Source organism: Monodelphis domestica, chromosome 1, assembly GCF_027887165.1.
Source record: "Monodelphis domestica isolate mMonDom1 chromosome 1, mMonDom1.pri, whole genome shotgun sequence".
NCBI classification, from domain to species: Eukaryota; Metazoa; Chordata; class Mammalia; order Didelphimorphia; family Didelphidae; genus Monodelphis; species Monodelphis domestica.
The window spans coordinates 720,195,619-720,210,642 of NC_077227.1; the positions used below are offsets into that span (position 1 = coordinate 720,195,619).

Consider the following 15,024-nt stretch of genomic DNA (forward strand, 5'->3'; position numbering starts at 1 on the left):
ACTTGGGTCACACAGCTAGTAAATGGCTGAGGCTGTATTGGAACTTGGGAATTGAGTCTCCCTGACATTAGGTCTTTAGCCACTGCACCATTATCTGACTCTAAATCATTGTCTTTTTAAATCTGCTTTCAATCCCTGCATTGAGCTGTGTTGTCAAAGTCTCTAGAAGAGTAATTCTTTCTCCTGTGCTGGGTGTTTGTGCAAAAAGCTTCTGCCAAATGGTCAACAAAGATTAGGCAAAAAAAAAAAGAGTTAGACAAGGTGCAAGAAATGATTGTAACCTATAAAAATGAAGCATCTGTTGACTAAGATCTGACCTGGCTAGGTACCTAGAACTACATAGTAGAATCTTGACAAACTGACAAATGACCAGTGCCTATCCTATTAATATATATCTCAAAATATCCTTGTGGTCTCAACCTGCCCTACAACTAGAGAATTACCACTGAGCAAACTATATCCCAACCTCATCTAGATATAGCACTTATGGATAAAAATTTAAGAACCACAATTTAATAAGGACCATCCCAAGTGGAATTCATGATCTCCAAGCTACATGGAATAAAGAAAACAAAGAGACTCAATAGGAGAAATCAAAAGCATTTGGGAATATCATGAGACATAGAATTCCCATCATTCTGTCCTCCTCTAATGGTGTGGGTCGGGGAGTGGATAGAGATTTGGATTGGGAGGCAAAAAGACTTGAATTTCAATCTTCTTGAAGTAATTTATTAGCTATGTGATCCATGTTAAGTCATGTGTTCTCTCTCAGCCTCAGTTTCAAAATCTGTAAAAGAAATCTATAAAATAAATACTAACTATTTTAAATACGTAATCTGTAAAATAAACATAGAAGGATTATACAGAATAGATAAACTAATGTATAGCTTTTGAAATATTTAAAAGGTTATATAAATATTAGCTCTCATTATTATTGTCTGAAAGTCACTTCTGGCAGGCCAGATGAGTTTATATCTTAATGTCTCAATTAAACTAAAATAATCATATTTTTTTTCATCTTCAGAACATTAAATAGGAAGAATTAATATGACACAGCGACTTGTCTTGGTCTGAATTTATTAGAATGAGATGAGAAAAATGAGATAGTAAGTGCTAAGGATGGTCACTCATATTTTACTAGCTCTTTGAAGCTTACAAAGTAATTTTACTCCTAAATTATTTTACTATAAGTTATACAATAATCTTCTCTCCATTTTACAAATTAGGAAATTGAGTTTTGGCCATTTAAGTGAATTTGCCTAAGGTTGCAATGTTAGTTAATGACTTTGATATTGGTTGGTTTGACAAAAGAAGATGTGGTGACATAAAATAATATATGTCCTGGGGTAAAGAACTGAAGGGAGAGTTTTTTTTTTCTAGGAAAAAATGGAAGGGCCTGGAGGGGAAAAGGCAGAACCTCTAGGAAAAGCAGCCTTGACAATGTTGTGTTTCTGTTCTTTGACCACCTGAAGGAGACTCACTCTTTGAAGGTTGTGAGTAGGTCTGATTTCTACTAGTGAACACAGAGGGAAGAACTCCTCCAAATATTTTGAGCCTTGAGCACAATCAGGCTCCTCTTTTTACTTGCTATTTTGCATTCCTCTTCCCCCAAACTCCTCCCTGCTGTTCAAAATCTTTATTAAAAGCTCTGTCCTGTTGCGGAATGAATCAGCACTGGACAGAGCTCAGTGTGAAGATGGCATCCCTCACTCAGGTGCTCTGCCTCCTGCTTTTCTGGCTAGCAGGTGAGGAATCACAATGTGTGGAGGAGCTTATAAAGGATGGGGGAATGGGAAAGGGTCTTTGCAATCTGAGCTTTGGTACATTCTCTTTCTCAGTCAGAAAAGTCTTTGAGAAGTGGTTTAGTTGTCAGAACAAAGGAACTTTATGGAGATGAATTAATATATTTCAAATTTCAGAAAATTGTGGCAAGTTTGGGGAAGGAGCAGAAACCCCTTTTGGTTCTCTAACCTCAAATCTCTCTTTAATTCCAGGTTCCCAAGGGGAAGTTGTTCTGACTCAGTCTCCAGCCTCTGTGTCTGTGTCTCTGGGAGAGAGAGTCAGTATCAAGTGCAAGGCCAGTCAGAGCCTCTTATACAGTGATGGGTACACTTATCTGTACTGGTTCCAACAGAAAAAAGATCATATTAAAGCACTGATCTACAGAGTTTCCAATCTATACACTGGGGTTCCCTCTCGATTCAGTGGCAGTGGGTCTGGGACAGATTTCACCCTCACAATCAGCAGTCTGGAGCCTGAGGATGCTGCCATCTATTACTGTTTTCAAAGCACTCACTCCTACACAGTGCTTCAGCCCTGAACAAACAGGTCCCCATATCATTCAGTCCTGACTCAGAGGAAGAGCTACTTTCCCCTGAGGCCTAGGCTCACAGCAGCTGCTATCTAGCATCAAAATAAGGTCTAGCTTAGACTTTCTTTTACAATCTCTATGTTCAGTCCTTATTATTTACTCCATTGCTCAAGAGAAAGGGTTATATGAAAGAAAGATCCCTAGAAAAAGGGCTCCTCTTCCTCCAGCAGAAATAAAATGTCATCCCTAAACATTGTTATACTGTGAAATGTTCTTGGTTCAATATTCCCAATAACATTACACCAAAATGTCTTGTGATGGAAATTTGGCTGAGATGACTTTTCTAGTTGTTCCATTTTCCTCCCTAAGTAGAAATGTGTGTTAATAGAATTTTGTATATATGGAGTTCATTTCCAAGAATCCCTTTCGTTTCTGTTCTCATGTTGTGTCCTTCCTGTATAGATAAATTTGTGTAACTCTGCCTTCTCTGTTCTCTCTGTCTTGCTCCTTCCTTGTGTATGATCTGGGAAGTTCCTCTTTAGTAAAGGCTATTACTTTCCTTTACTTCAAGTTATTATTAATAAATCTGATAAAATATAATACTTGGCATATTGTGTATTAATTTTTAATCTTAAACTATTTAGATTCAAAATAATGTGAAACAAATAAAAATCATTTCTGGCAGACTTGTCCTTCAGATGCAGAAGACAGTATTTTTTTTTATTAATGGAACCACTTCTTAGTACATAGTTCTCTACTTTTCTATCAGTATTATGTGAGAAACTTAACTCAGGGTTTCACTGAAATCTAGGTAAACTCTGTAATGCAGCATCATATTTAATATTACTGTTTAGTGAACCTGTCAAAAAGTTAAAGAATAGTCTGGAATGTCCTGTTCATGCCCATGTCCCAATAAAGCTTTCATACAAAGCTCCTTTTTCAGATATTCATTTCCTCACCCCACCAGCTCTGATGCCTTTGCTACTTAGAGGCTCTCCTGGATTTTTATGGTGAAAATGTCCTAATGTCCCTTTCCAATTGTTTTGTTTTCTGTTCTGGGATACTGTCCCAGAGACCCAATGATTCCACTGTCCTCCCTTGATGCCTATGAGCCAGTGGGCAGGCCATGTATGCAGCACATGATGTCAATGTCATCTCTCTGGTGGGGAATCAGCTGATTTTGCTTCTTGCCATTACTAGGGTTAGCCTAAGGACAGTTTGGAGAACAGGAGAAATAATGGGTTCACAGATTTAGAGCTCCAAAGGAAATTAACAGTCCAGGATCCCAATCTAATTTTTTAAATGCTTATGATTCTATATAGACTTTTCCCCTGGTTCTGTTCACTTCCTTCTGAATCAGTCTGAAATTGTCTCCATCATTTATTACATTTTAGTAATATTCATTTTAATGCATATATGATGATTTGTCTAGCTATTCCCAAATTTATGGATATGCCACAAGTATTCCTTTGTTGCCACCACAAAATGAACTGCTCAGAATATGTTTGAATGCATGGCTTTTTCCTTGTCTTTTATTATTTTTTCAGTATATAGGCTTACTAATGGTATGGCTGTTTAGAGAGTGTGTAGGGTTTAGTACCTTTTGGGATATGGTTCCCAATTTAATTCAGCAAAAGTTGATTAATTACCCAATAGTTCATTAATTTCCCTATTTTCCTTTAACCCCTCCAACATTTCTCATTTTTTTATTCGTCAACTTCACCAATCTGATACCAGCCTTTCCCTCATTTTGTCAACTTTCACCAATCTGATACTCAGCCTTTTCCTTAAAACTGAGGGCCAGAAAGGTCAGGTGACATGGTCAAGCATACCATTTAAGGTATTAGAAGTGGGATTGGCAGCTCAGTCCTCCTTGGATTCAAGGTCCAACACTTTACCCATTATGTCACTCTGCTTTTCTCTACCAGATATTGGGCCCCTCTGTAGACCCTTCCACATCATTCTATAGGTGAAAAAGTTGGGCCAGAGTGAACATCAGGGCATTGTTAAAGAGTAAAGGGAATAAAAACCCATCAGCTTCTAGGTTGAGGCTGTGATTCTATATTTGTGAGTGATAAAAAGTGTCTATAAATTATCTAGGTTTGGGGGTGTTCATGACCTGGCCTGTACCCTACTGAGGGCTTTAACCAGGAAAATGTGGTTTGCCAGACTGTGAATTGCCAAAACTGTGAAGGTTTTGGCCAAACTGTAAAGATAATTTTTAGTGTCTTGATTTAAAATCTAAAATTAAGTGGTCGCCATGGAAAAATTCCCAAATATGAAAATACCCAAGTCAACTGGGTTTTATGGAGATTTTAATTAATATAAATGAAGGAATTAAGGGAAGGAGAGAGAGAGAGAGACAGATAGACAGAGAGAGAGACAGAGAGAGACAAACACACACACACACACAGACAGAGACAGAGACAGAGACAGAGACAGAGACAGAGACAGAGGAGGAGAAAATAGTAGAAATGGCCTAGGCCATTTGGCCTAGGCCTAAGCCTTAAGGGAGAGTGAGTCAGTCTTTATCACTCACCAAAAGATTCTCTCAAGCAAGCTCCAGTATTTTACTGAACTCCTCAACTCTCAAACTGAGTAAACTAACTCCAAATTCCAACTAACTTCAATTTCAAATTCCCCTTCCTTTTAAAGAAAATTTTCTCTTGTGTCACATCTCCTAAATTTTCATATCTACCAATCACAGTAGACTCTTTCCCCCAGGACGACCCATTCTTAGTTCATATCTTCTTTTGTTCTCACCTCCTCTGGTGAGAGAAAATCTATTGAGTACTTCACACCTCTTTTGTTAAGCTTACCTTTTTTAAGTTGCTTGACCTTTTAGTGAATAATTTTACCTTTATAGGTATTTAGCATGCTTTTATATTAATCTGTGTATGGGGTGTAAGGGGTGCTCAGGGAGGGGTAGCGCCCTTGGTACGGAGGGCTTGTTGTGCCCTCCTAGGGCAGCTCTCCAGCCTCTGACCCCCACCTGACACCCAGCTCTCACTTGTGGCTCCTAGTAGCTTCGACAGGCCGGCCAAACCTTGTGAGGGTAGCCATTGGGTCGTAGACCCCTGGTGAACTGATGCTTTGTTCACCCAGCGTGTGAAGACTGCTTCGGCTGAACAGATCTAAGAAACCAATAAGAATCTTCAATGGCTGAGATGGCGAAGCAGCAAAGCACTGTGGAGTGCTCAGGGCGTGTTGGAGCACAAAAGACAACACGGCCATTCAATGCAGCTGAGGAAGTCTCCAGATGTAATGATTTTTTGTGCCACTGGACCCAGGCTTCCAACGCCGAGAGTGGGACTGTCTCTGTGCATCGGCTTTTCCACTTAAATCTCCTTCACGCACAAGTGTCTTTGTGCACACTCATCTATACATCGTAGATGAAAACTCACAAATACAATCGTCATCCTCGGTTACAGAGAGAATACTACTATATCTTTATATACATGTATTTTAATAATGTTATGTTATACATATACATACCTACATTCATACATATCTCAATATATCTCTGTATACATATACATATATTTGCAGCCAGTTGTAATTTTCTACTATAATGAAGATGACTTTAGACTTTTAGCCAATGTGACTCATGGGAACTCACTTAGTTGCTCTCAGCCTCAGTTTCCTCACATATGGATTAGAGATAATAATTTTATCATGGGGTTCTTGTGAGAATTAAACAAGCTTTGCAACCTTTTAGGGTGATATAAATTTTAGCTTTTACTACTGCTCTTAGAATACTTGTAGTGGGTCCAAAAAAAAAAGCTTATGCTTCTCAGAACTAGATATATCCAACCAAAAATAAATAAGAAAGAAGTCAAGGAAATAAATATATTCTTAGATAAGAAAATATGATTGATATCTGGAAAGAACTGAAAGGGAATAGAAACAAATATATCTTTTTCTCCATGATAAACGGTAACTATAAAAATTGATCATATATTAGGATACAAAAACTTTATTGTCCTAATACTTTCATTCATTACAAAAGCAACCATTTGTCCACCTTTGGAATATTAAATGTAAAATAATAGTCAGTAAAATAGTGACTCGCATAAGGACTGCTTCTGTCTAATTGAGATGAGAAAAATGATGTAACTAAAAACTAAGAATAATCACTAATGTTGTGATAGGGTATTGTAGTTTTCCAAGTAATTTTGCATCAACATCATCTTGCCTTATAGGTGGCCCAATTGTTTTTCTTCCCAATTTATAGATCAAGAAACTGAATTTCATCATGACTGAATTTGCTCAAGATTCCACTTCTAGTTAATGGTAGTGAGGTAGGATGTAATTTAGAGAAAATATGTTGTGGATAGTTGAATAATAATTGTCCTGAACCCAAAGATTAAAGGGATAATTTTAAAGAAAAAAATGAAAGTGACTTGTTGGAATAAGCCTAAAAGATGTAGTGGTTCTATTATTTGTTCATTGGAGGGAGACTCACTATTTGAAGGTTGAAAGTATGTCTGACTTTCAACAGGAGAGGTGGGGAAGAAATGTTCAAAATGTTCTCAGCCATGGAGATGATAAGGTCCCTTCCCTTACTAGCTGTTTTGCACTTACTCCTACCCCAAACTCCTCCTTGCTGTTTAAAATCTTTATCAGATTTTATATGGGGAGGAGATTATGGAGGACTGAAGGCTCATAAAGATCTCTTGCAAGCTGAGTTGTGATGCATCCTCTGTCTCAATAAGAAAAATCTTTGAGATTGACATGAGAGTTAGAACTTTGTTGAAAAGAATGAGTAGATAGCAGTGATCAGAGATTAAATAGATTGGGTAAGGAGTAGAAGTAATCTTGGTTCTATAACCTCAGATGTCTTCTTATTAATTTCAAGTTCACAAGGACGAATTGTTCTGACTCAGTCCCTACTTTGTGTCTGTGTCTCTGGGAGAGAGAGTCACCATCAAGTTTAAGACCAGTCAGAGCCTCTTACACAGAGATGGGAACACTTATCTCTACTGGTTCCAACAGAAACAAGGAGAACCTATTAAAGCACTGATCTATAGAGTTTCCAATCTGCACTCTGGGGTTCCCTCTTGATTCAGTGGCAGTGGGTCTGGGACAGATTTCACCTTCACAATCAACAATTTGGAGTCTGAGGATATTGCAGAATACTTCTGTGGGTGCTGCCCCTCTACTGCAGTTCTCTAGCCCCTAACAAAAACCTCCAGAACTCATTTGGCCTCTAAGCTCAGGGGAATAGCTGCCTTCCCCAGAGTCCTAGCCTCATAGCAGGTCATAAAAATGGTCACTTTTGCACCCTGGACATCATGGACTCTGTTAAGAGAGTATGGATAGCCCCCGGTATAACTACCATAGCCTCTAAAGTGTGTTCAGCCTGCTCTACCTGCCAAGCATGTAATCAACATGCAATTCATGGCAAAGCTTTTGGTGTGCATCCTCTGGCTTACATACCTTTTAAACATCTACAGATAGATTTCATAACACTGCCAAAGGCTGGACATTATAAATTTTGTCTAATCATTGTATACCAACTAAACAGATGGCTGGAAGTATTTCCTGTAACCGGAGCCACAGCGGATTTTGCTGCTAAGATACTTTTAAAAGAAATTATTCCTCATTTTGGACTGCCAGTATTGATTCAGATAGAGGAAGTCATTTTACTGATTCTGTCCTAAATCCAATATATTCTTGCTTGGGGATAACTCCCAAATTCCATGTTCCATATCATCCCCAGAGCTCAGGCCAAGTGGAAAGGATGAACAAAGAACTTAAAACTATGATTGGAAAATTATGCACTGAGACCCATTTAAAATGGCCTGAAATTCTCCCTCTGGCCCTATTTTATCTTAGAAGCAGGCCTAGAGGAGACTTACATATTTCACCATTTGAGATGCTTTTGGACATCCACCTATACAGGCTGAACCTTTTCCCCCTGCATATACACCACTATTAGGGGTAGATACTATTATTGCTTCCTAAAACAGGAATTACAGCACAAACTACATGAATTACATGAATCTGGAGCTGCAGTACAAGCCAGACCACTAGACTTTTTGCTTCATGACCTGAACCCAGTAGATAAAGTGTATATTAAGGATTTCAAGCATACTGGAGCAACTCAGCCTTCGTGGGAAGGACCATTCCAAATATTGTTAACTACTCCAACATCTATAAAGGTTGGAGAGAAGGATTCTTGGATTCATTGTTCACATGTGAAGAAAGCATCTTCTGTTGGGACTGATTGACTGTACCTTATCATATGCATTGGAGATAATAATCCATTGACAAATGGATGCTGTTTTTCGAGAACACACTGAATTACTGATTTTTTCCTTATTTTTATTATTTGCTTTTCTTGTATTTTGATTAGAATAATTGATTTTTTCTTTTTTCTCATTTCTTGCACCAAAGGTACATATAATTAATATTATGTTTTTGCAGTAATATAAGTTTAACATGTATATACTTGCTATGATGTCAATACGTACTATAACTATAGGAACCTACCATTTATTGATAAAATATTATGAGACTATTATTAATGATTGTGTCTGATTCCAGGAAATGGGATAAAAACAAGGAGCACAGACTTAAGCTGAAAAGTGCCAAAAAGAGCATACAGGAAATACTAATGTGAGACTCGAGGTTACGACGCTTGACATGATAAATCATAGGACTTCCTTGTATCTATACTCTTTGTGAAGTACTCATAGAAGTACAAAATTTGCCTATCATGCTGGCTCCCTACATCCATGAGAATGTCAAAAATGAGGCGATGGAATGACGACGGTTCCCTATCAAAATAGAGTTCTAGTTCCTTTTCTTCTTATAGTATGGCAACTTCCTGTAATGAATGAAATTAATAAACCCATAGTTAATTTGAATAATAATAAGGGAAGATACTCCATATGATGAAAAGCTAATGAGCAAGATGAAATAAGAAAGACAGAAGAAATCAAAAGAATAATCAGAATCATCATGCACAATTATATGCTAAACAAAAAAGGTAAAAGGCAATAACCTAGCCCTCTGTTTTCAAGGAACTCAGAGTTTCCTAGGGGAGACAATTTGCAAACAATTATGTACATAAAGTAATACAGTTGATAAATAGGAAAGAATCAGTGGAGAAAAGGAATTAGAATTAAGAAGAATGAAGAAAGGCTTCTTTTGGTGGTAGGATTTTAGTTCAGACTTTTGGCTTGTCAAAAGATGGAGAAGTGGAAGGAGGGTCAGTAAAAAAAATTGAGAAAGATCAAGGAGTCCAGTGTAACTTGACTGAAGTGTATGTTGTGGGAAGTGAAAAGTATAAGATGGCTAGAAAAGTGAGGTGGGGTGGGTTAGATGATGAAAACCTTTGAATGCCAAATGGAGGATTTCTTGTTTGAACCGGGAGGTGACAGGGAGTCAGTGAAGATTGTTGAGGAGGGGTGTGACATGCTCAGACCTGTGTTAAGAAAATCTTTTTCCAAAGTAAGTGAAGAATGTATTGAAGTGAGGAAGATTCTTGTGACAGGCAGATCAAACAGTAGGCTAATGCAGTGTTTGAGGTGAGAGAGGACATGAGAACCAGGCAATAAGTTGGGGACAATATCAGAGGAGTTTAGGGGGATTGTTGAAGAGACATAACAAAAGAAAAACTTATATATCTTGACAACATATTGGGTATGATGGAGGAATATTAGTGAATCAATGAGGAAGATATTCTTAGGGGCAACTAGGTAATGTCATGATTTGAGAGCTGAGTCTAGAATCAGGAAGACAAGGATATTGGGATGATTTGCCATTTCCTTTTATAGCTCAATTTACTGATGAGGAAACTAAAACAAACATGGTTAAGTGACTTGACTTGGGTCAAATAGCTAGTAAATGGCTGAGGCTGTATTGGAACTTAGGAATTGAGTCTTCCTGACATTAGGTCTTTAGCCACTGCACCATTATCTGACTCTAAATCATTGTCTTTTTAAATCTGCTTTCAATCCCTGCATTGAACTGTGTTGTCAAAGTCTCTAGAAGAGTTATTCTTTCTCCTGTGCTGGGTATTTGTGCAAAAAGCCTCTGCCAAATGGTCAACAAAGATTAGCCAAAAAAAAGGAGTTAGACAAGGTGCAAGAAATGATTGTAACCTATAAAAATGAAGCATCTGTTGACTAAGATCTGACCTGGCTAAGTACCTAGAACTACATACTAGAATCTTGACAAACTGACAAATGACCAGTGTCCATCATATTAATATATATCTCAAAATATCCTTGTGGTCTCAACCTGCCCTACACCTAGAGAATTACCACTGAGCAAACTATATCCCAACCTCATCTAGATATAGCACTTATGGATAAAAATTTAAGAACCACAATTTAATAAGGACCATCCTAAGTGGAATTCATGATCTCCAAGCTACATGGAATAAAGAAAACAAAGAGACTCAATAGGAGAAATCAAAAGCATTTGGGAATATCATGAGACATAGAATTCCCATCATTCTGTCCTCCTCTAATGGTGTGGGTCGGGGAGTGGATAGAGATTTGGATTGGGAGGCAAAAAGACTTGAATTTCAATCTTCTTTAAGTAATTTATTAGCTATGTGATCCATGTTAAGTCATGTGCTCTCTCTCAGCATCAGTTTCAAAATCTGTAAAAGAAATCTGTAAAATAAATAATAATTATTTTAAATACATAATCTGTAAAATAAACAGAAGGATTATACAGAACAGATAAACTAATGTATAGTTTTGAAATATTTAAAAGGTTATATAAATATTAGCTCTCATTATTATTGTCTGAAAGTCACTTCCGGCAGGCCAGATGAGTTTATATCTTAATGTCTCAATTCAACTAAAATAATCATATTTTTTTTCATCTTCAGAACATTAAATAGGAAGAATTAATATGACACAGTGACTTGTCTTGGTCTGAATTTATTAGAATGAGATGAGAAAAATGAGATAGTAAGTGCTAAGAATGGTCACTCATATTTTACTAGCTCTTTGAAGCTTACAAAGTAATTTTACTCCTAAATTATTTTATTATAAGCTATACAATAATCTTCTCCCCATTTTACAAATTAGGAAATTGAGTTTTGGCCAATTAAGTGAATATGCCTAAGGTTGCAATGTTAGTTAATGACTTTGAAATTGGTTGGTTTGAAAAAAGGAGATTTGGTGACATGAAATAATATATGTCCTGGGGTAAAGAATTGAAGGGAGAATTTTTTTTAGGGAAAAAAATGGAAGGGACTGGAGGGGAAAAGGAAGGACATCAAGGGAAAAGCAGCCTTGACAATGTTGTGTTTCTGTCCTTTGACCAAGTGAAGGAGATTCACTCTTTGAAGTTTGTGAGTGGGTTTGATTTCTATGAGAGAACACTCCTACAAATATTCTGAGCCTTGAGCATGTTAGGGCTCCTCTTTTTACTTGCTGTTTTGCATTCTCTCTTCTGCCAAACTCCTCCCTGCTGTTCAAATCTTTATTTAAAGCTCTCAGCACTGACAGAGCTCAGGGTGAAGATGGCATCCCTCACTCAGGTGCTCTGCCTCCTGCTTTTCTGCCTAGCAGGTGAGGAATCACAATGTGTAGAAGAGATCATGAAGAATGGGCGACTAGGAGAGGTTCTTTACAATCTGAGCTTTGCCACATTCTCTTTCTTAGTTAGAACAGTCTTTGAGAAATGATTTAGAAGTCAGAAAAAGGAACTTTGTGGAGATGAATTAATATATTTCAATTTTCAGAGATTAGAGGCAAGTTTGGGGAAGGAGCAGAAACCCCTTTTGGATCTCTAACCTCAAATCTCTCTTTAATTCCAGGTTCCCAAGGGGAAGTTGTTCTGACTCAGTCTCCAGCCTCTGTGTCTGTGTCTCTGGGAGAGAGCGTTACCATCAAGTGCAAGGCCAGTCAGAGCCTCTTATACAGTGATGGGAAAACTTACCTACGCTGGTTCCAACAGAAACAAGGAAAATCTATTAAACAATTGATTTACCAAGTTTCCAATTTAGACTCTGGGGTTCCCCCTCGATTCAGTGGCAGTGGGTCTGGGACGGATTTCACCCTCACAATCAGCAGTCTGGAGCCTGAGGATGCTGCCATCTATTACTGTTTTCAACACACTCACTGGCCTCCTACACAGTGCTTCAGCCCTGAACAAAAACCTCCCCATACCATTCAGTCCTGACTCAGAGGAAGAGCTGCTTTCCCCTGAGTCTTAGGCTCGCAGCAGCTGCTATCTAGCATCAAAATAAGGTCTAGCTTAAATTTCTTTTACAATCTCTATGTTCAGTTCTTATTATTTACTCCATTGCTCAAGAGAAAGTGTGACATGAAAGATCCCTGGACAAAGGGCTCCCCTTCCTCCAGCTGAAATAAAGTGTCATCCCTAAACATTGTTATACTATGAAATTTTCTTGGTTCAATATTCCCAATAATGTTACTCCAAAATGTCTTGTGATGGAAATTTGGCTGAGATGACTTTTCTAGTTGGGTCATTTTCCTCCCTAAGTAGAAATGTGTGTTAATAGAATTTTGTATACTTGGAGTTCATTTCCCAGAATCCCTTTCCTATTTGTCCTCATGTTGTGTCCTTGCCTGTATAGATAAGTTTGTGTATCTCTGCCTTCTCTGTTCTCTCTCTTTCTTCTTCCTTGTGTATGGTCTGGGAAGTTTCTATTTACTAAAGGCTATTACTTTCCTCTACTTCAAGTTATTATTAATAAATCTTATAAAATATAATACTTGGCATATTGCGTATTAATTTTTAATCTTAAACTATTTAGATTCAAAATTATGTGAAACAAATAAAAATCATTTCTGGCAGACTTGTCCCTCAGAGGCATTAATGGAACCAGTTCTTAGTACATAGTTCTCTACTTTTCTATCAGAATTATGTGAGAAAATTAACTCAGGGTTTCACTGAAATCTAGGTAAACTCTGTAATGCAGCATCATATTTAATATTAGTGTTTAGTGAATCTGTCAAAAAGTTAAAAATAGTCTGGAGTGTCCTGTTCATGCCCATGTCTCAATAGAGCTTTCATAGAAAGCTCGTTTTTTAGATATTCATTTCCTCACCCCACCAGCTCTGATGCTTCTGCTACTTAGAGGCTCTCCTGGATTTTTATGCTGAAAATGCCCAAATGTCTCTTTCCAATTGTTTTGTTTTCTTTTCTGGGATACTGTCCCAGGGACCCAATGATTCCACTGTCCTCCCTTGATGCCTATGAGCCAGTGGGCAGGCCATGTATGCAGCACATAATGTAAATGTCATCTCTCTGGTGGGGAATCAGCTGATTTTGCTTCTTGTCATTACTAGGGTTAGCCTAAGGACAGTTTGGAGAACAGGAGAAATAATTTGTTCACAGATTTAGAGCTCCAAAGGAAGTTAACAGTCCAGGAACCCAATCTAATTTTTTAAATGTTTATGATTCTATATAGACTTTCCCCTGGTTCTGTTCACTTCCTTCTGAATCAGTCTGAAATTGTCTCCATCATTTATTACATTTTAGTAATATTCATTTTAATGCATATATGATGATTTGTCTAGCTATTCTCAAATTTATGGATATACCACAAGTATTCCTTTGTTGCCACCACAAAATGAACTGCTCAGAATATGTTTGAATGCATGGCTTTTCCCCCTCTGTCTTTTATTATTTTTTTTTCAGTATATAGGCTTAGTAATGGTAGGGCTGTTTAGAAAGTGTGTAGGGTTTAGTACCTTTTGGGATATGGTTCCCAATTTAATTCAGCAAAAGGTGATTAATTCCGCAATAGTGCATTAGTTTCCCTATTGTCCTTTAACCCCTCCAACATTTCTCATTTTTTTATTTGTCTACTTCACCAATCTGATACCAGCCTTTCCCTTATTTTGTCAACTTTCACCAATCTGATACTCAGCCTTTTCCTTAAAACTGAGGGGAAGAAAGGTCAGGTGACATGGTCAAGCATACCATTTAAGGTATTAGAAGTGGGATTGGCATCTCAGTCCTCCTGGGATCCAAGGTCCAACACTTTACCCTTTATGTCACTCTGCCTTTCTCTACCAGATTTTGGGCCCCTCTGTAGACCCTTCCACATCATTCTATAGGTGAAAAAGTTGGGCCAGAGTGAACATCAGGTCATTGTTAAAGAGTAAAGGGAATAAAAACTCATCACCTTCTAGGTTCAGGCTGTGATTCTATATTTGTGGGTGATAACAAGAGACTATAAATTATCTAGGTTTGGGGATGTTCATGACCTGAGGGCTTTAACCAGGAAAATGTGGTTTGCCAGACTGCGAATTGCCAAAACTGTAAAGGTTTTGGCCAAACTGTAAAGATAATTTTTAGTGTCTTGATTTAAAATCTAAAATTAAGTGGTTGCTGTGGGAACATTCCCAAATATGAAAATACCCAAGTCACCTGGGTTTTATGGAGATTTTGATTAATATAAATGAAGGAATTAAGGGAAGGGGAGAGAGAGAGAGAGAGAGAGAGAGAGAGAGAGAGAGAGAGAGAGAGAGAGAGAGAGAGAGAGAGAGAGACATAGTAGAACTGGCCTAGGCCAAATGGCCTAGGCCTCAGCCTTAAGGAAGTGCAAGTCAGTCTTTATCACTCACCACAAGATCCTCTCAAGCAAGCTCCAGTCTTTCACTGAACTCCTCAACTCTCAAACTGAGTTCAGAGTCTACAACTCCTCCAAACTAACTGCAAACTCCAACTAACTTCAATTTTGAATTCCCCTTCCTTTCAAAGAAAATTTT

General features: G+C 37.8%; 2 gene segments (V, D, J or C); both read left to right on the forward strand.

Annotated features, from left to right (window-relative positions):
• Positions 1-1,696: 1,696 nt before the first annotated feature.
• Positions 1,697-2,320, forward strand: LOC100619523 (immunoglobulin kappa variable 2D-26-like). The segment is given in 2 exon segments: positions 1,697-1,745; positions 1,995-2,320. Coding segments are annotated over 2 exon segments (375 nt in total).
• Positions 2,321-11,801: 9,481 nt separating this feature from the next.
• Positions 11,802-12,463, forward strand: LOC103099565 (immunoglobulin kappa variable 2-30-like). The segment is given in 2 exon segments: positions 11,802-11,850; positions 12,099-12,463. Coding segments are annotated over 2 exon segments (414 nt in total).
• Positions 12,464-15,024: the final 2,561 nt, after the last annotated feature.